Source organism: Brassica rapa, chromosome A09 (genome assembly GCF_000309985.2).
Source record: "Brassica rapa cultivar Chiifu-401-42 chromosome A09, CAAS_Brap_v3.01, whole genome shotgun sequence".
NCBI classification, from domain to species: Eukaryota; Viridiplantae; Streptophyta; class Magnoliopsida; order Brassicales; family Brassicaceae; genus Brassica; species Brassica rapa.
The window spans coordinates 30,651,029-30,670,458 of record NC_024803.2 but is presented as its reverse complement, the minus strand read 5'-3'; the positions used below and the strand labels follow the sequence as shown (position 1 = coordinate 30,670,458).

General features: G+C 37.1%; 2 protein-coding genes across 2 annotated transcripts; both read right to left on the bottom strand.

Moving 5' to 3' along the window:
• Nucleotides 1-5,435: 5,435 nt before the first annotated feature.
• Nucleotides 5,436-9,505, bottom strand: LOC103840685 (tetratricopeptide repeat protein 38). The gene is given in 14 exon segments (XM_033279818.1): nucleotides 5,436-5,732; nucleotides 5,836-5,900; nucleotides 5,986-6,070; nucleotides 6,149-6,238; nucleotides 6,317-6,368; nucleotides 6,447-6,553; nucleotides 6,631-6,738; nucleotides 6,819-6,948; nucleotides 7,023-7,117; nucleotides 7,197-7,340; nucleotides 7,425-7,526; nucleotides 7,599-7,697; nucleotides 7,772-7,924; nucleotides 8,081-9,505. Coding segments are annotated over 14 exon segments (1,407 nt in total). The 5' UTR covers nucleotides 8,174-9,505; the 3' UTR covers nucleotides 5,436-5,648.
• Nucleotides 9,506-11,214: 1,709 nt separating this feature from the next.
• Nucleotides 11,215-12,365, bottom strand: LOC103840683 (glutathione S-transferase U13). The gene is made up of 2 exons (XM_009117195.2): nucleotides 11,922-12,365; nucleotides 11,215-11,747 (listed from the first exon to the last, which is right to left on the bottom strand). Exons 1-2 carry the CDS (start codon nucleotides 12,246-12,248, stop codon nucleotides 11,391-11,393), a joined length of 684 nt encoding a protein of 227 aa, XP_009115443.1. The 5' UTR covers nucleotides 12,249-12,365; the 3' UTR covers nucleotides 11,215-11,390.
• Between the last annotated feature and the right edge of the window lie 7,065 nt (nucleotides 12,366-19,430).

The following is a 19,430-nucleotide window of genomic DNA, read 5'->3' as shown; positions in this document are numbered from 1 at the left end:
AGGGAAAGCAAGCTTATGTTGTTATATTATATTTATTTGTGTATATGGAATCTATATATAATGCTAGTGTAATAAAGAAATAACATTATTTTTGGTAACTTCAAAAAAATACATTATTACAATTTGAAATTATTCAAAATTGAATAAAATGGTAATTAAATAAATCTAATTGTTTTTTTATCTTGTTTAGTTGGATTCTCATGAAAATAAATCGATAAGTTAAACAAATGTTTCAGAATTTGTTGTGTTATTGTTTTGTCTATAAATTACAAAATTTATTGAATTGATATATTTAATTATTGCATCCTGAAATAATATTTTATTAAGACATTTGAGAAGTATGTTTTGAGTTGTTTTTTCAAAATTGTACAAAACTCTATGTTTTTTTATATTTGTCACGAAAATTTATATGTTAAACTTACTTTTACAAAATTCTTAACTTTGTCACGAAAACAAAAATCTATGCTTTTTCATATTTGTCAATGTTCTCACACTTTCAAAGAATATATTAGCTTAGTCACTTACTTATTGTTTTTTACAAAACAAAGTATTGGAGTCTTGAAAGTTGAATCCATATTATTGTAAATGTACATAATAGTTTGTAATTATATATATAGTGATTCTTGTATATTTGTCCCAGAAAGTTTCAATGACTTTGTGGTATCTGCTCTATATTTATGTCATACTAACCTGAGTTCGATCCTTCTCTTTTCATTGTTTTTCATTTTTTACGGGAAAATAAATGAGATTTTGTAATATTTTTTGTGCCTACGTAGACACTCTAAGAGAAACTTATATTCCCTTTTTAGTATAGTATAGATTTATGAGAGCTTTTATTTTTTTGTTATGTATCTACGTAAAAAATTCTGAAATTCAAAAAGTGAAACCATTTGTTTTGAAAGAGAAACAAACGTGCAAAAGAAAGAGTTATTATGTAAGGGAAAAATAGGACGGAATAAATGAACCCGGATTACACTTTGTCATGATGAGTAAGACTTCTAATCATTGCTCAGACTTTTAGAAAATAAAATGATCTAGCTAGTGTTTCAAAAAAAAAAAGTGTTAAAAAAAAGAAAATGATCTAGCTAGAGGAAGAATACATACACAACCCCTTTCGTGTCTCTTTTCTTTACATGTTAAAAAAAATGTGTCCAATCTATCCTACGTACTACGTAGTGCCAAACATCGGTCTAATTTGTGGACATCACTCATGTTTCTGAGTTCATGGTTGTTTGATAAAAAATAAGAAGAAAAATACAGATAAAGATTTGAGGAAGAATTGTTGCACAAAAAAAAAAGATTTGAAGAAGAATAGAGTGAGGTTCTCTCCTTCGAGTTTTGGCTCTTTAGGTTCAAGTATTAACCTCAATGCTAGTTGGGTCACCTATCTGGGCTCAGCAGGATCGAGTTGGCTCACACCGACGGTCATAGAAGAAAACGGAGAGACTTCATAAGCAACAGTTTATGAGCCACCACTTGTTGTGGTTTTGGGTTTAATGGGGCGCGAAGAATGAATCTCTGTGTGTTGGTCATTCCACCACTATGACGGAAACGCCTCCAACTCCCAAATTATTTAGCATTGAAGAGATTTTGGCTCGTGAGCACTCCACCCAAACTCGAGCAGTAGAATGAGATACTGCCCTGATAGGAGGTGAAATACTGGTATATATTGTTGTCTCCAACAGAGAAAGAGCTTGTTAACTCAAACTGTTTGGTGTACATCTGAAGCTTCTCTTCCGCGAAACTCACATCACCGAAGTAGTCATGTCCCATGTTGTCAAAAGAGTTGTTGCAGTACCGACTCAGATGCGTTGGCGTCTGAACCCTGGGTCTGAAATAGCGTCAGTGCGGTGTGAGGCGTGGTGCATCGTCCGCCTTCCTGAAAACACCTCGCCTCAAGTCCTCAAGGCAACAACCCCTGAGGTGGAGCTAGCTTCTACCCAGAGTCTCCTAGGCTCGCTTCTTTACACATAGCATGAACCAACGTCAAGCTTTTGTTTGGTTTAGCTATTAGCTTCTTAAGATAAGTCTTAGCAGTATGACGTTTCTTGGAGGTGCTATGCAGCTATGGATCATCTCCTCTGGAAAATTCACCTTAGCTCTATCACAACAGATCCTGCATGCAACTACATCATAAGCTCTTGATTTTTCCTGAGCAGTGTTGAATGCTCCAAGCAATTATCTCGAGTCTTTTCTGTGATCACAGATCTCAGCGGCCATTTTTCTCTAGGCCGCAGCCTAATCCTATTTACTGATTCTTTCTCTTTCACTTGGCAGATTTCTCATTGGATTTGACAGTTTTTTTTCCCAGAACTGAACCTAATGGAGTAAAATCACACAATATCAATCGATCATATGATAGACTCAGAGAGGAAGGTTGAAAATACACATAAACAAAACTGCATGTCTTAGCGAGTAACATGATTTGGACATATTAACAACACAATATAATCAACGTAGTAACAAAACAGTTTATATCAACCATAGACTTGAAACAGTAGTTGACGTTAAACACTGAGTAAAAGCCTTTGAAAACAAAGATCTTGAAGATATAAAATTATTTCAATTTTTTTTTATATGATCATATAAATTTAGAAACGTCAAATAACTCCTTTACTAATTGATAGCCTGTCAATATTCCAAGAAATAAAGAAAGGCCAATAAGCATATAGTAAATGAATAAATCTATAAAAGGTTGAATGTGAATTACTGGTATATGTTGTTACCTCCGATATTGAAAGAGGTTTTTACCATTAACCGGTACCAGTTCATCAGAATAAACAATGCAGCCAATCAATAAACCACATCTGGTGGGCTGCTGTGTAGACCAAAGAACTTTGTATTTGACACACGCCCATAGTGAACTTGGGATCATATCTTCTGTATATAACACAATCTGGCATTTCACCAAACAACGACATTAGTCTAACATCACCTTGCAAGAGACAGAGAGAGTTGTTCTGGTTTACCTTCATGAATTAGCCAATTACAGGACACCACGCCAATACGAAACATGTAAACAATATATGAAACCAGTGATACAAATGTGGATACCGAGAAAAAGCTTCCCCAAAGGAGCCTTAGTCCGCCTCCGGTTTTGACTTGTCAGTTTCAGCCAGAACTTCACATGTAAATCACCAACCCAATCCAAATCAACGGAAATGAAAACTCATGATGAAATATATAGAACTTTAAGAAGGACGCCATGGAAATGCTAACCTATGGTCGTAGACGTGACCAAGCCTTGGACTTGTGCATTTTTGTTGATATCAAGACAATGGCCGGAGCATCACTAACCTTCAGATCCAAAGTTCTCAGCTCCCAGTCACAAGACTCCCATCCAGGACTTGAAACCTGATTTTGATTTTCAATAGTCAATCACAGATGCAGAAAAATGAGCAAATGTAAATTCTTTGTGCACACAAAGAACTAAAATAAAAAGTTTACTTACTGATAGCCATTAATAAGAATCTAGGATGATGATGAAAGCTTCTCCTATCAAAGACTGAAACTCTCCGCCATGAAACCCTAACGATTTGGTATCTTCTTTCCTGGCGAAAGATGAGAGAGAGAGCCTTTTGATATGATATGTCAGTCTGTCTACACCAACCTGCCTTCAACTCTGAAAGAAAAACTTGAGAATTCGCCATAATCAACGCTGAGAGAGTGTTTAGTCGGAACAAAGATTGTAAACCACTAAGTTATGCTGAAGTCTCAATTCGGGCTCATATGAATACTGAATGAAATGGGTAACGAAGACAGGGGGAAGATGGATGGTTGAGCAAGAACTAACTGCTTTGATTAAATGACATTATTAAGCACAATTACTTAATATCCAGGAAGTGGAGGATAAGCGTTATGTAGAAGGTCTCTGGAAACATAAGAACACAGAATATGAAAACTCTAAAAGACAAAAAATTCCCGTGTCGTTTAAGCTATGGGCCTTATGGGCCAATTCGATCTAGAAAGAACAAACAAATTGTTAGTCCAATTTAATCCGACGTGTTTAATCCGACGTGGAAGAAACAGACAACCCTATTGGTTGATTATTACTGTCGACGTGGACACTCTAACTACTCAGGGTATTCCCCTTTTAATATAGTATAGATTGTCTAACACATGGTTACCAAATTAGAGTATTTTCTTTAAAATTGTTCAATTATATAAAATTTTAATTTATTTACTTCATATTGATTATTATTTTGATGATTAATTAACAATATCAAAATAATTATTTTTATACATTTTGAAAATTAAATTATTAGATCAAATTACGATGTAGACTACAGAATAAGTCTACACCGTAGACTTTTTAGGAGTTTTACATATATATGTAGACTTTTTTCTAATACATGTAGATTTACTAAGGATATAATTGTAAAATACATTTCCGTTTTTTGTTTGGTTATAAGAGTTACATAATATTTTTACCATCCCTTTAGGTTGGTTTTACATTGACTGAAAATGGTGTATATTTTTAAGTTTGACATGAATATGTGGGTTGGTTTTAGCAGTTCTCCAGAAACTTAAAGCCACGAGTAAAAGTCTATAAAGTAAAACAGTATGTACACCACACATATTCCAAAGGATTTTACTCTTCATATTAGAAACGTGTAAACATCTTATTAAGTTAATTATCAAGAAGCAACAGCCAGGGCCGGTCTATGGCATAAGCGGGTGAAGCCGTGGCTTAGGGCAAAAAAGTTTAGAAGGGCATATTTTAGTTGTATATGTTTTTATTGTCAACTTTTTTTTTTACTTTTTACAAATAATTAAGGTTTGTAAGGTTTTCTTAGCTAAAATAGTACTTGTGGGAATAATTAATCAGAATAACATTTGTCGGATCCTTTAGCAATATTTATAAACTTGTATTAACAAATATATTTGTTAATTTCTATTTTAGATTACAACTAAAACCTTAATTAAAAGTTAGCTACTAAATAGTTTTTCGTGTTGTCTCTTTCTTCAATTCTTAGATCATAGTCTTAGTATTGACGAGAGGTACGTGACTAATTTATTAATTTCTATTTTTTTATAAAAAAAACTAGAAAATTGTGATGAGAGCAGTATCACGTATTAACATTATTAGGAGTCGTTACGAGTTTATCCTTCTTTTGTGTTCACTAATCTTAGTGATAGTCAGTTGAGACTGTTATTTTCGAAAAACTTAACTACATAAGTTTAAGTAGTGATATGAATGAAAAGATGCAAAAAGATCGATATTTCGTTAATAAGTATTTTCTATTATATTTTTTTGTAAAATATTTTAAAAATTATCTTCTTTAAAGAATGTAATTATTATTATTTATTAAATAAAATATCAAAATTATATATATATATATATATATATATATAAATTCCATATTTTAGTAGTTTAAGAAAACATTAGGATAAAAAAAAAGCAAATTAAAAGCAAAAAATTATGAAACAAAAAGGAAAATAAAATAAAAATTTATAATAATGACATTCTGCATAATATTTTCAATTCATTAAGAATACTTTTGTAATTAACTACTTTAAAATTAACATGAGAACTACACGTAAGAAACTGACTTCTCAAATAATATTATAGAGATATAAATGCATAAATTTTTTTGAACTGGCTTAGGGCATTATATTATGTTAGACCGGTACTGGCAACAGCAGAGTTAAAAATAAGAAGATCCCAGCTTCTTAGCTCTCTCTCCTGCACTCTCAGCCTCTGCATTGCCTTCCATGTCACAACTCTTCTCCTGCAACCACAAACACGACATCGTTTTTTTCTCATCATCAACATCCATTGACACATGATAAAACTCTGGGAGGTCCTGCTTGAGAATGAATTATTATGTTTACCAGTAAACGCCACGTGAAAGGAACACCATCTCTGACCTTGATCCTCTCTTTTATCACTCCTTTGGCTTGCATAACATCAGAGCCAGAAGCGTTCATAGTTATATACTAAACAAGTAATTACTGATTTTAAGATTCTACAACAAGCCGTACCAGTTGAGGATTGGCCTGTCTTTAGCAACAGCTGGCACCACATTTCGTTGAAAACATCAATCTGTTCATATGATGCTCCAATGATCTATTATCAACCATCAAACAGAATCAATTGTGTTTGATCCAGAGAGTTTTTGAGTTACTAGATGTAGATTTCTTTTACCTTGTAATCAAAGGCGTTAAAATCTGAACCAAGCAGTTCTAGAGCCTGTTTGTAGTCACCCTTTGCGTATTCATACACAGCTTCTCCGAGCTAATATGAAAAGAAAACAAGACTGATATTGAGGAGTTGTAAGAACAGAGAAGAAGTTCAAAGACGAGAGGAACAAACCTGAATTCCTCTCTTCATCACCTCTTGTTTCTTCTTGTTCATCTTTGATAGTCTGCATGAACAACACAGGTTCACAACAAATCTGGTACATCAATTAGAAACTCTAGACTAACATAAATTTCACGCTAACCGGAGCTTCAGACCCTCTAGTAATTCACGAGCTTTTGAAGTCTCTCCAACCTTGGCTAGTGCCCAAACAATCAGTATGTCAAGGTGCCATGACATATACCAGTTTTCCTGATAATTCCAGCATATCAATAAAAACACATTGAACAAAAGAACACACATATCAATCCCACTAGTGCATGGTTAACCTGATCAGTCTAGCGAGCTGCAAGGAGTTTTAGACGGTCTTCAAACGAACCTTGGAGAGCATCTCTTACATCCAAACGCAATAACAAACCGATAGCATTGAGATAAACCTACATAGATGCAGACATTTTGAGTATTTGGATTAGAGGGAAGTAAAAGCATAAAAGTTCCTAATCCAAATAAGGATTACTTCAGGAGGAACAGCGTCGCCTTTCTCCAATTCTTTCCAGATGTGTTTATCATAAATCTCCTCTATTTTGCTCATTGGTGACCCTCCTTCCAAGTAACAGAGAGCAATATGCCACCAATTGTGTGTATACCTGACAATTTATACATGTTTTGAGAAAAAAATAATGTTTATATAATATGTGAGAGCCTTAAGGAAATGGTTTACAAGAAGGATGAGCAAGAGTGCCAAGATTCTGAGAGTTCTTCCATGAACTCCACTGCTTCTTTAAACTGACATTCATGTTGAAGAACATGACACAACTGCAACAAATACAAAAAGTATGATAGATAAAAGAGCTACTGAGTGATAACAGAGAAAAACATTGTCTGAGGTACTCACACAGTGATGTGCCCAGGCGTCTGCTTTGTTAATCTCATAGCCTTTTCTGGAAGCTGCAGCAGCTTCTTCCATTCGACCAAGTTCTAATAATGGGAACGCAAGCATACCGTGTATATAACTCTCTTCTTGATTCACTGGTAGAACCTACAAATATTAAGCAGATACAATCATCTTTAGTAGCCTTTAGACCGTGAATCTGTTCAATTCACTGTGAACTTAAGTGCTTACTTGCTGAACAAGACTCAAAAAGGGAGCAGGCTGTCCCATGCAGAAGCATAAAAGCTGAGCTCTCTTCAGAGAGGCCAGATCCTTGGGGAATCTTTGAAGTAGCTACAGAAACCACAACGGCTCAGAGATAAAACAAGAGTGTGTAATAATGTTTCAGGTAAGTAAGAAACCAACCTGGGTGTGCATTTCAAGAGCCAAGTCATCATCCCTGTCCTCGGAGATGAGATAACTAACAGCCTCGAAAACAGCTTTCTCATAAGGTGTAGATTGTTCCTGAAGATAAACGAATTTATACTAGGAAAGGATCAGAACAAGAAAGCAGTGAATATATATATAAAGAGACTCACAAGATTGGATCTTGCAGCTTCAACATAGGTATTAGCTTTGGAATGATCCGATGAGGAAAGGTAATGAGCAGCTAAAACGTTGCCCAAGACACAATCTTTGTCGTGGAGTGGTGCTTCTAGAATCACTTTCCAGTTCCTGCCATAACTAAGAACCTGACCAAAAAAATACACGATCAAAACAAGAATCACTGAGATGAAATTACAAAGATCGAAACTTTGAGCACCAAGAGCCAGAGAAAGCACATCAGAAACATAAAATCTTCTGTCTTTGTTAAGTTTGTAATGAAAGGGTGATAACTGAAGAGGAACCTGATAAAAGTATGAGTCAATTGCGTTGATGCATTCATCAGAAGAAGCATTAACCTCGTAACCCCACCGGACACATCTCAGTGTCTTGTCCATTTTAGGAAAAAAAAAAAAAAGACAGAGCTTTAATCAAAACATGAAGGAGACAGCGAGATTTGCATTTTACTTGTTGCCATCAATCAATCAAGTAACACGAGTTCGTCTCTTGCGGATCATGTGACGTGTTGCACTTTGGTTTTTCGCTCGCCTCTTTTGGATAAACTCTTTCTCTCTACATGTGGGGGTTTTAAAACCGAACCAGATATTAAACCGGTTAAGTTTACCGATCATGGTTCACTTTATTTAAAACCAGGACTCTTGATACACCTTTGATTTATTACAAGTTTTATTCTGAACACGTTATTACATTACATCGTCTCCAAAGAGGAAATACAAATATTACTCAAAGATGTATCTAGAGCATCCGTGGTTTATATATGTTCACTGAGATTAGTACTAAGTTACTAACCACCAAGATATCGTGTAGTATCATTCATGAATCAGATTTACACTGCTATAATATATGTTATATAAAATAAAACAAAACAAAACTGAATTGACAGTATTGACTGACGCACAGAGACAAATCAAATTATTCTTATTAGATGAATGCACAGAAAAAAAGTTTCCGCCAAATACGTCTATATAATTAAAACTGAAATATATTTTGAAAATCATCCTTAAAATATTATTTTATTTACGTCTAAATGTCACCAAATTAATATCATAATATTTTTACCAAAAACAATAATTTATACTATTATTTGTGAAATAAATTTTCGCAATAAAGCTCTCACGTTAAAAGTTAAAGTGGTTAATATCGTTTATACCTTTAATGAATAAAATGTATAAATAAATTAAAAAATAAAAACGAAATTTTAATTGATTTTGATTTAGATAATTGATTAACATTAAGAATAATAAGAATTATCCAAAATCTGAAAATATAATTTTATTACGATAAAAAAACGATCTCTCTCTTCTTTTAGAGAGAAAGTTTCTCTTCTTATGGATAGATCTTCTTGTGTGATTTTTCTGATGTGAGTAGCTCTTTGATCTTCTCCATCTGAGCTATTTCGATTGATAGTTGTTAGTGATTGATAAAATTTGATCTTGGTGATAATCTCGGTTTCTCCGGCGTTCTTCTATGTCGGCGGAGGAAGGATGATAATCCATGTGTCGTCACATGTATTTTCTGGCTTTAACATTTTTGTGCTGGCTTTTCTTTTTCTTTAGGTTTGCTCATCGTTGGGCTTTATATAATTATGTGTGGACTTTTCATGTCTTTTTGTATAATACTCCTTCTGTTCTAAAATATACTCCCTCCGTTTTTTTAATATAACGTTTTAGAGAAATTTTTTTGTTCCAAACTATTTGACGTTTTCAATTTTCTATGTAAAATTTATTACTAATTAATGTTAGATGACCAATGATATTATAGTTTCTACTTTATTATTAGTTAAATTGTGGTTAGGTAAACAATTAATAATATTTTTGTTTAGAAATTAAATGTTTCTTAATCTATGTACATAATTCTAAAGCGTCATATATAAAAAAACAGAGGAAGTAAGATGTTTTCATCTTTTTTAGTAACTTTATTTATTAAAAATTGTGTAACCAATTAAATTTAAAAGTTCTATTTTGTAATTGGTTGAGTAACTTTTAGTTTATAATTTTAATAATACTTTTAGATAAAAAAGTAATTTTTTTAATAAGTGTGTACTACATAAAACATTTTATACTTTGTCAATATATCTTTGAAGTTAATAAAGTTTTGGTCAGTGAAAAAAAAATATATAAGAAAAATATCAATCAATATAAAAGTGTAAAGGAACACACGTGTGTATCAAAACACTACTTGAGAACTTAAAAGAAAGAAAATCTCAAAGACAAAAAAAAACACCATCTTATATATTAAAACATAATTCACAATCTTGATTCATGTGTGATTTTTTTAAAAATATACCTAATGGACCTATTCATAGAAATTCATATTACATTTTAGTTCAGACTAATAATAAATAGAATTTAAAAATATTTTAATCATAATATCTTTTGATATCTTTTCATTTTAAATATAAATATATTTATTTTAAAATTCTAACAAATCTGTTTAAAAGATTTTTACAAGATCTTCATTTTTGAAATTATATTTAAATATCTTTGCTAATTTCGAAATTAGTTTAAAATATTATTATACATTAATAAATTCAGTTATATAAAATTAAAAATAAAAAAAATCTATAATATTTTATTTATTATATAATCATAATCAATCATATTAAAATAAAATTATTATATTGAGCTAAATATAATAAAATTTTCTTAAATTTATATATTTATTTATTTGTTTTTCGTAATTATATAATATTTATGTTCAAAAATAAAATTTAATATGTTGGAAAGATGGGTTTACATTATCAAACTATATAATACATGTATAAAAATTAACATGTATTTCTTTAAAGTTAATAATATAAAATCTTTGTAACTACTTTAATCATAATATATTTTCATTTTAAATATAAGATATATTTATATATTATATTTTAAAATTTTAATAAATCTGTGTAAAAATATTTAAACAATAACTTAATGTATTTTAAGTTATCGTTTAAAAACGAAAATAAATAAATTATATCCTATTTTATTTACTTTATAGTCATGTTCATGTTAAAATATAATTATTATACTAAAATAAATATGATAAAATTATATTCAATTGATAAATTTATAAAATTTATTTTCATAAATATAAATTATTTATTTAAAATATAATATGATGATAGAACATCTTAAAACAAACTATATAATACATGTCTAAAAATTAACATATCTTAGACTTTTATATATACAATAATAAATTATCTAATATTGGTAAAAAGAAATCCAGTTTTGAAAGACGGGACAAAATTTAGCATAAATTAAATACAAAATAATTTTTAAATATATTTTTTCATTAATATATTAATTTGCTTAATAACTAAATGCAAATACAATAAGATAAATATATAATAAGAAGTGGTAAATACATACGGTTTAAACAATTAATTAATTATAACATGTAAATTATAAAATTATTGTATTTGAAATAGTTATATAAATATTTATGTATATGATTAACATTAAAAATATATAACACTTATGTTATAAAACAATAATTCATGTATAAAAAAGTGAAAACAAACACCCGTGCGGTTGCACGGGTCAAAATCTAGTTCATTCATTATTTCATCCATTTAAAACATTTTCATACATCGCCTATCGAAGCATATCACTCAACACCAAACTTCTTCTTTGCAAATGCAATGAACTCTTCCACGGTTGGCATGTAAGGCTTGACAGCTTCATGGGCCCTAAACTTCTCGGCCCATTGGATCAACCCAGGCGTTGTTTCTTCCCGGAGAAACTTGACGCCAGAAAACGCCTCGATCACAGAGACCGGTCCCAAAATGGTCCCACAAGCAATGTCGAGGAAGCCAATGTTCTCTCCTCCGAAGAACCCTAGCCCTTTGCTGCTCTTCTGAAACGCCTCTTCAAGCGTCGCCAAACACTCCATCAGCTTCCCCGCCGCCGCCATCCTCCCTTCGTCGTCTTTTGCTCCGCCCACCGCATCCAACGATTCAAAGATCTGACGGAAAAAAGTTTAATACACATACCAAAATCAGATATCAATCCAGACAGATCTATGTTCGAATATCAACTTCAAAACATAAAGTCTCAACCTTTAGTCAAAAACAGAGCATTTGTAATAAAAAAAAAAAAAGCAGAGATCCATTGAGTTCGATCTAAAGTCTTTGTGTACCTTGTCGTCGACGAAGAGAGCCCAGAAGCGAGCGTTGGCACGTTCGTAAGGGTGAGAAGGAAGGATGGAAGGACCGGAGGACCAAGCTTCATCGACGTACTGAACGATGTTGAGTGACTCGCAGATGGAAACATCGCCATGGATGAGAACAGGGACTTTCTTGTAGATGGGGTTGGACTTGAGAAGGAGTTCGCTCTTTGAGTTGAGAACATCAGGTTCGTCCAAGTACTCGTACTTGACAGATTTCAAGTGTAGAGCCACTCGAGCCCTGAGGGCATAAGGGCTCGACCAAGAACCTATGAGCTTCACCGTATCGTTCTGAGCCATCTTTTTTTTTTTTCTTATGGTTTTTTATCGTCTAAAAGGTGATATTTCACTTGCTTGAGTGTGTGTGTGTATAAATAATAGAGTTAGTTGATGAGGCTTGTGAGAGAGAGGAAAAGAATAAAGAAATGGAATAAGGAGACGTGTTTCTCGTTGGTATGTCGCATGGCAGGTGAGTCAAACGTGGTGTTCTCGTACATATTTGATTTTTCTATTCCTTACCAACTAAATAATAGTGTTGATGGCTTAGATGTTTAGTAGATCTTTCTACGTTTCGAAGTGTTTTATGTTATAGAAGTTTCGCACAAATTAAAAATACATTTTAACATATTATAAATATACTGTTTTTAGATTAATTATTTTTTATGACCTTTAACCAGTAAAATTTTAATAATACAATTAGCTTTTTTTAAAAGTTTACAATTTACCATTATTACTAAATAAAAATGTTTTAAATTTAAAAATTATATCTCTAGAAACAAATCACGTATGATTAGTCTTAGGAATGAGGACTATGAGATATTGACGACGGCTGCAACAAATATTTATTGGGGCGACTCCCAAGGCGATCTCTCCGTTCCTCCACCGTGTCGCCTTCCCTTGCATCTCACCGGCGTCTTATCAGGCGTCGGCAGCTCAGCCTCATCTCACCGTCGTCCCCCGATCTGGCGGCGAAGATGAAGAAGAAGAAACCTAAGAAATCTCCGTCGAAGCCCCCTCTTAAGGATCCCTCTCCATCGAAATCGGTCCTCCTGAAATCTGTCGCGATGGATCTCGCAAAAATCTCCGACCTGGTTGTTTCTGATGCCCAATCCGGCCTCCCCGCCGGTGCGGTTGCTCAACAATCCGAAGGAGATGCAGATCTGGCCGAAAGCCCTGTTGAAGTTTCACCTGGAAAGACTGTGATCGTCGTTTCTCCGACTGATCCATCCTCCGCCGATGAATCCTCTGAAATTGTGCCTCAGTCGAGCTCCGCACCGTCGCAGAGCCCCTCCGGCGCAGACCAGGATGAGCCTGTTACTTTCGATCGCAACGCGGCTCCATCCACATCCAAAGTTCTAGCTACTACTGAGTCGAGCCCTGTCTCTCCAAGGAGCTCCTCCGTTCTAGCTCCGGTTGAGCTAACTATTGGCGACGATAAAACAGCTCCTTCCCCTATTTTACCTCTACCTACTGCTGAGGCCATTGTCCCTTTGAGCTCGCAGTTAGTTTCTGTGGAAATAACTTCTGAAAGCCTTACGGCCAGGAATGACCCAGCGAAAGAAGTGAATGTTGAGGTTGGAAAGCTTCAGCAAGCAAATGAAGTGAAAGCAGCTCCCCGGGAACCCGCCAAGAGCAGCGAGCCCCCAAAACCTGACTGGTGCGCCCACGCAAAGGGTATTGGGAAAAGACTATCGAAGAAAGGTGAAGCATACACTCTGCCTTCGGGTGAAGCCTGTATTAGGATCCCAAACTCTGTCATCGAAAAGAACAGGAAGTCTTGGGAGCCGTTTGTCATTGGACAATTCTATTCTGACCCTCCTTCTCAAGGTACTCTGCATAACATCGTCAATGGTATATGGAGTAAACAATACAAAGACATTGTGGTATCGAAAATGGAAGGCTTCTCCTTTCTGTTCCGCATCTCTAATGCGGCGACAAGGAACAGAGTTATCAATCAAAAACTATGGCAAATAGAAGGTCAGACGATGTTTGTTGATAAATGGGAGCCGGGTGTGGTACCGGTCAAGCCTGAACTCACCTCTGCCCCCATTTGGCTCGAGCTACGAAAGGTCCCATTCCAGTTCTTTAATGAGGATGGGTTGGAACGGATTGCGGGACTGGTGGGCCACCCTGAGTTCCTCCACCCTGCGACTGCAAATAAAACGAATTTGGAAGTTGCCAAAGTATTTACCATCATTGATCCGAGGAAGCCACTTCCAGAGGCAGTAAATGTTCAGTTTGATTCAGGAGAAATCTGCAGAGTGTTGGTATCAAGTCCTTGGATGCCACCGATTTGTGAACTTTGCAAGGAGATCGGTCATATCTCCAAGCGCTGTCCGAAGAGCCCCAAAGCCTGCGCTTACTGTAAGTCCCCTGATCACGCTCTTGCTCACTGTCAAAAGAAGCCAAGACAGGATGGTCCGGGGAAAAAGACGCGGCGTGGGAGATCTAAGGACAAAAAGCCTGAGTCGAATGACAATTCAAACTCACAGCCGGCTCGCTCAGCTCCAAATGACCAGGACCAGTCTAGAGCTCCAAAATCTTTGGAGGGTAGTGGTTCTTTTCAGTGGGTTCCAACAAACTCCCCTGCAAACCAAGCCACAAGATCAGGGTCTCTTCAGGTAGAAGTTGTAAAGAATTCACGACTTGGTTCAACAAATGAAACGGCGATTGGCGAGACTAGCGGTTCTGCTTTGATGGTGCAAAGAGAGCTGCCAAGGAGCAGTTCCCTTTCTGGTCAGTCTGACGTTCAACCTGACTCCTCAGATGTTGAGTCCTCTGATTCTGAACTTGAAGAAGGCGAGTTTAGCAAGCACGAGCCGGATTTTGAAGTTGTGCGTAACAGGAAAAGATTCTCAGGTCAGAAAGGGAAACGGGGCGGGGGCCCCAAAATCTATTAAGTTATGTCGACTGACATTTTTTGTTGGAACGTCCGCGGTCTCAATAAATTAAATCACCGCAGTGGACTTCGTAAATGGTTTCGGAAAAATAAGCCTCTTTTTGGTGGTCTGCTAGAGACTCATGTCAAGCAGCCAAAAATGAATAAATTTGTTTCGGATATCTTCCCGGGGTGGTCTTCTGTTGATAACTACGTTTTTTCGCCGCTGGGTAAAATTTGGCTACTCTGGCACCCGTCTCTTGTGGTTACGGTTGTTTCAAAATCCCTTCAGATGGTTACTGTCGCTGTTGCTTGGCCCTCTCCTCAATCAAACCTCATCGTCTCGGTCATATACGCATCTAATGATGCGGCAGAAAGGTCTGTGTTATGGGCTGAACTTTTGGACCTCTCTACTACTCATGGCTTAGGCTCGAAGGCATGGATTATTCTTGGAGATTTTAACCAGATCAGAGACCCGCTCGAGCATTCGATCCCAGCGACGTTAAATATGGACAAGAAGATAAGAGACTTCAATCAATGTATGTTTGATGTAAATGTGGAGGACATGAACTTCAGAGGGAACACCTTCACTTGGTGGAACAAGCGCAAAAGCTCTCCAATAGCTAAGAAGCTCGATCGCTGTCTGGTAAACGGGGAGTGGCTCACGTCCTTCCCTGCATCAGTTGCTTTCTTTGGAAATCCGGATTTCTCAGATCATGCTGTCATCACAGTCTCTCTTGACCCGGTTCAAATAAGAGCAAAGAAGCCGTTCAGGTTCTACAACTTTCTCATCCAGAGCCCGGACTTCATGGTTATGATCGCTGAGAACTGGTTCTCATTCAACGTCCTAGGATCTGCGATGTTCAGAGTGTCTAGAAAACTAAAACTCCTCAAGCAGTGCATCAGAAGCTTTAGTCACCAAAACTTCTCTGGTATCGAAAGAAAGACAGCTGCGGCTCACGAAAATTTGCTGAGGGCTCAATCGGCCATGCTTGCTGATCCAACAACTGATAATGCTTCCTTTGAGCTCCAAGCTCTTAGCACCTGGGAGGAGTTGTCAGCTGCTGAGACGGCTTTCTTTTTTCAAAGGTCTCGCATCACTTGGTTATCTCTAGGGGATGGGAACTCTCGTCTGTTCCACAGATATGCGGCCTCTCGTCAAGCTCTGAATCACATCCACTACTTAATATCTGATACAGGAGATCGCATTGAGTCTCAAGAGGGTATGAAACAGCTTTGTGTCAATTACTTCTCTGAGCTGCTAGGTGGCCCGGTCGCTGCACCAATGTTTATCCAAAGCGATCTTGACCTCCTGTTCGACTTCAAATGTTCAGCGGATCAGGTTGAAAGTTTTGAAAAAAACTTCACCAGCGAGGATGTCAGGAACACTTTCTTCTCCTTACCTAGGAATAAAACAGGTGGTCCTGATGGCTAGTCCTCAGAATTCTTCACGGCGACATGGTCTATCATTGGTCCCGAAGTTACTGAAGCTGTCCTTGAATTCTTCAGATCTGGTAAAATCTTGAAGCAGTGGAACTCAACCTCCTTGGTTCTTATTCCGAAGAAGCCGAATGCCTCAACTACTGCAGATTTTAGACCTATATCTTGTCTCAATATGGTCTACAAAGTCATCTCTAAGCTGCTCGCCTCTAGACTTAAGGAAATTCTCCCACTGATGATTTCGAAATCCCAGTCGGCGTTCATTCCTGGTCGTTTACTAGCGGAGAATGTCTTGCTGGACACGGACCTAGTGAATGGTTACCATAACCACTCTCTGTCGCCCCGTGGTATGCTCAAAATCGACCTAAGGAAGGCGTTTGACTGCGTGCGGTGGGACTTTATCCTCGCATCACTACGCGCCCTAGCTGTCCCGGAGAGCTTCATTCTACTGATCTCAGAATGTCTGACCACCGCCTCTTTCTCTGTTTCAGTCAATGGGGTTTCAGGAGGTTTCTTCAATAGCACCAAAGGGATCCGATAGGGTGACCCCCTATCCCCATATCTCTTTGTTTTGGCTATGGAATGTCTGTCTAGGCTTCTCATGTCTCGCTACGAGATGGGAGCTATTGGCTATCATCCTGGAACCGTAAGCTTAAAGATCTCTCACCTTATGTTCGCAGATGATGTCATGGTATTTTTCGATGGGAGCAGTGATAGTTTACATGGTATATCGGAGTGTCTAGATGACTTTGCTTCCTGGTCGGGTTTGCAAATGAACCCTACTAAAACTGAGCTATTTACAACGGGCCTTAACCAAAGAGAGCAAACAGCTATTGCAAGATATGGTTTCCCCACAGGTGCTCTCCCCATCCGGTATCTTGGCTTGCCACTGATGAGCCGAAAGCTTAAGATAGCCGAGTATGCACCTTTGATGAACAAGATAACTCTTAGATTTCAATCATGGTCAGTTAAGCTCCTCTCCTTTGCTGGAAGACTGCAGCTTCTGAAAACAGTTATTTTTGGGACAGTCAACTTTTGGGCTTCTGCTTTCATGCTGCCAAAGGGTTGCATCAAGATGATTGAGATGTTAAGCTCTCGGTTTCTTTGGTCAGGTAATATTGAGAAGCGTGGTTTGGCAAAAATCGCTTGGCATACAGTTTGTTTACCGAAAACAGAGGGGGGTTTAGGGGTTCGCAGCTTTTTGGAGTGGAACACAGTTTTGTGTTTAAAGTTTATCTGGATCCTCCTGTCGAAAACCCCCTCTCTTTGGTCTGATTGGCACTGGGATAAGCACCTGCAGGACAGATCTTTTTGGACCATCGAGCCGTCAGCTACTGACTCTTGGGCCTGGAAAAGGTTATTGAAACTCCGCGAACTGGCTCTTCAGTTCTGCAAAGTGTCACTGGGTAACGGAAAGGATGCAAGTTTTTGGTACGATGCTTGGTCTCCTCTTGGTCAACTGATCACACACATAGGAGCGCATGGACCAAGAGCCCTACGGCTGAGACGTGATGCTGTAGTTGCAGATGCGATTCAAGGTTCAGCTTGGGTTCTTCCCCACCCAAGATCGCAGCAGGAAGTCGACCTTCACTCTTATCTAACGACTGTTTCACTTCCTCTTTCCTCTGATATAAATGATAGATATGAATGGCATGCTGGTGAGTCTCCTTTGCGTATTTTCAGGTCTGCTACGACATGGGAGGTCTTAAGGCCAAGGCAAGAGGAAGTGGAATGGCACGACGTGGTTTGGTTCAAGGGAGCGATCCCTAAACACTCTTTCACAATGTGGGTGGCAAATTATGACAGGTTGCCTACTAGGAACAGGCTAGCGGCTTGGGGGATGGCCATCGCCACGGACTGTCCATTTTGCTCGAGAAGCATAGAAACCAGAGACCACATTTTCCTGCGCTGCGAATACACCCTCGACGTCTGGAGAGAGGTCTTCGTCAGGTGCGGTCCGCCAGTGTCTAGCTTTATGGATTGGTCAGAACTTCTATCATGGATAAGAGCTGCTGCGCCTGTGAAGCTGAAGCTCATGCGGAAGCTCGCTACTCAAACGATCATTTTTCATCTTTGGAAACAAAGAAACAATTTGATCCACAACCACATCTCTCTCCCTGCTTCATCAGTATTCTACTTTGTCGATAAGGAGATGAGAAACATAATCTCAGCAAGGAAGCATAGGAAGGCCTTCTGTTCGCTTATGGCCTGCTGGTTGAGATGACCTTGTTTGTGTAAAAGCTTTAGTCTATTGGTGATCCATCTTGTTTTTCCTTTTTTTTGCCAAGATGGATTTATAATTTAAGATCTTGCTCATGTAAAATCTTCTCTTCATTCTAATGATATTTACAATTTAGCAAAAAAAAAAAAAAAATATTTATTGGGGCTAGTGGCTACCTAACTCCTTATTCATATGCATATAATATAGTAAAATCAATCTCAATCTATAGATTGCAAATAAAATTATTAGTCCGCCACAAGCGAATATACCCATCAAGCATGCCTTGAAGGTAGCTGAAAAAAACCCGAAACTTCCAAAGACTTTAACGCTACCTGAACACAAATGTATCCTCCGATTTTTTTTTCCCTGCAGTTTCATTGATTCAAATACTCAAACGTAGCAGACATACATCATCAAAGCCTGCAGCATACACAAAAAAACGACCTGCTGCAGCACAACTAAACCCCATACATCAAAAAACTACAAGAGCAGGATCATAACCAACATCCCTACTCTAGTTTAACCCAAAAAAATTGGCAAGACACACAATCAAAAGCAGCGGCTTTCATTGACAAACAATTCAAACAGCCACGGAGGGTGACCATTCTGCACATACGACCGGATCAGTCCTTGTCTAGTAACACTTTGTGCAATGAAAGTGGCTCCTTTATTTGCTTCATTGCCCACTGATATGAGCCTGCACCCTTCGATTCTTGCCATCGCGAGCTCGATCTCTCCAACCTGGTGGAGAAAGGAAGGCCAAGCTTGAGGTCGCTCCACTGCGCCAACCAACTCCGAGAAATCACCAGCCACTATTATGTTCGACATTCTATGACTTCCCATACTCTCAAGTGCCCACAGAATCACCACAAGCTTAGCCTCATCAAGTGAATGAATATTGCTAAAAGCTCTTCTACTGTGACATTGGATCACTCCTCTCTCA

Bases quoted from the DNA above. Each gene is read 5' to 3' on its own strand.
- LOC103840683 (XM_009117195.2), bottom strand. From the start codon at position 12,248: ATGGCTCAGAACGATACGGTGAAGCTCATAGGTTCTTGGTCGAGCCCT. The intron at 11,748-11,921 runs GTACACAAAGAC...TTTTTCCGTCAG, and splicing joins CTCTCTTCGTCGACGACAAG to ATCTTTGAATCGTTGGATGC.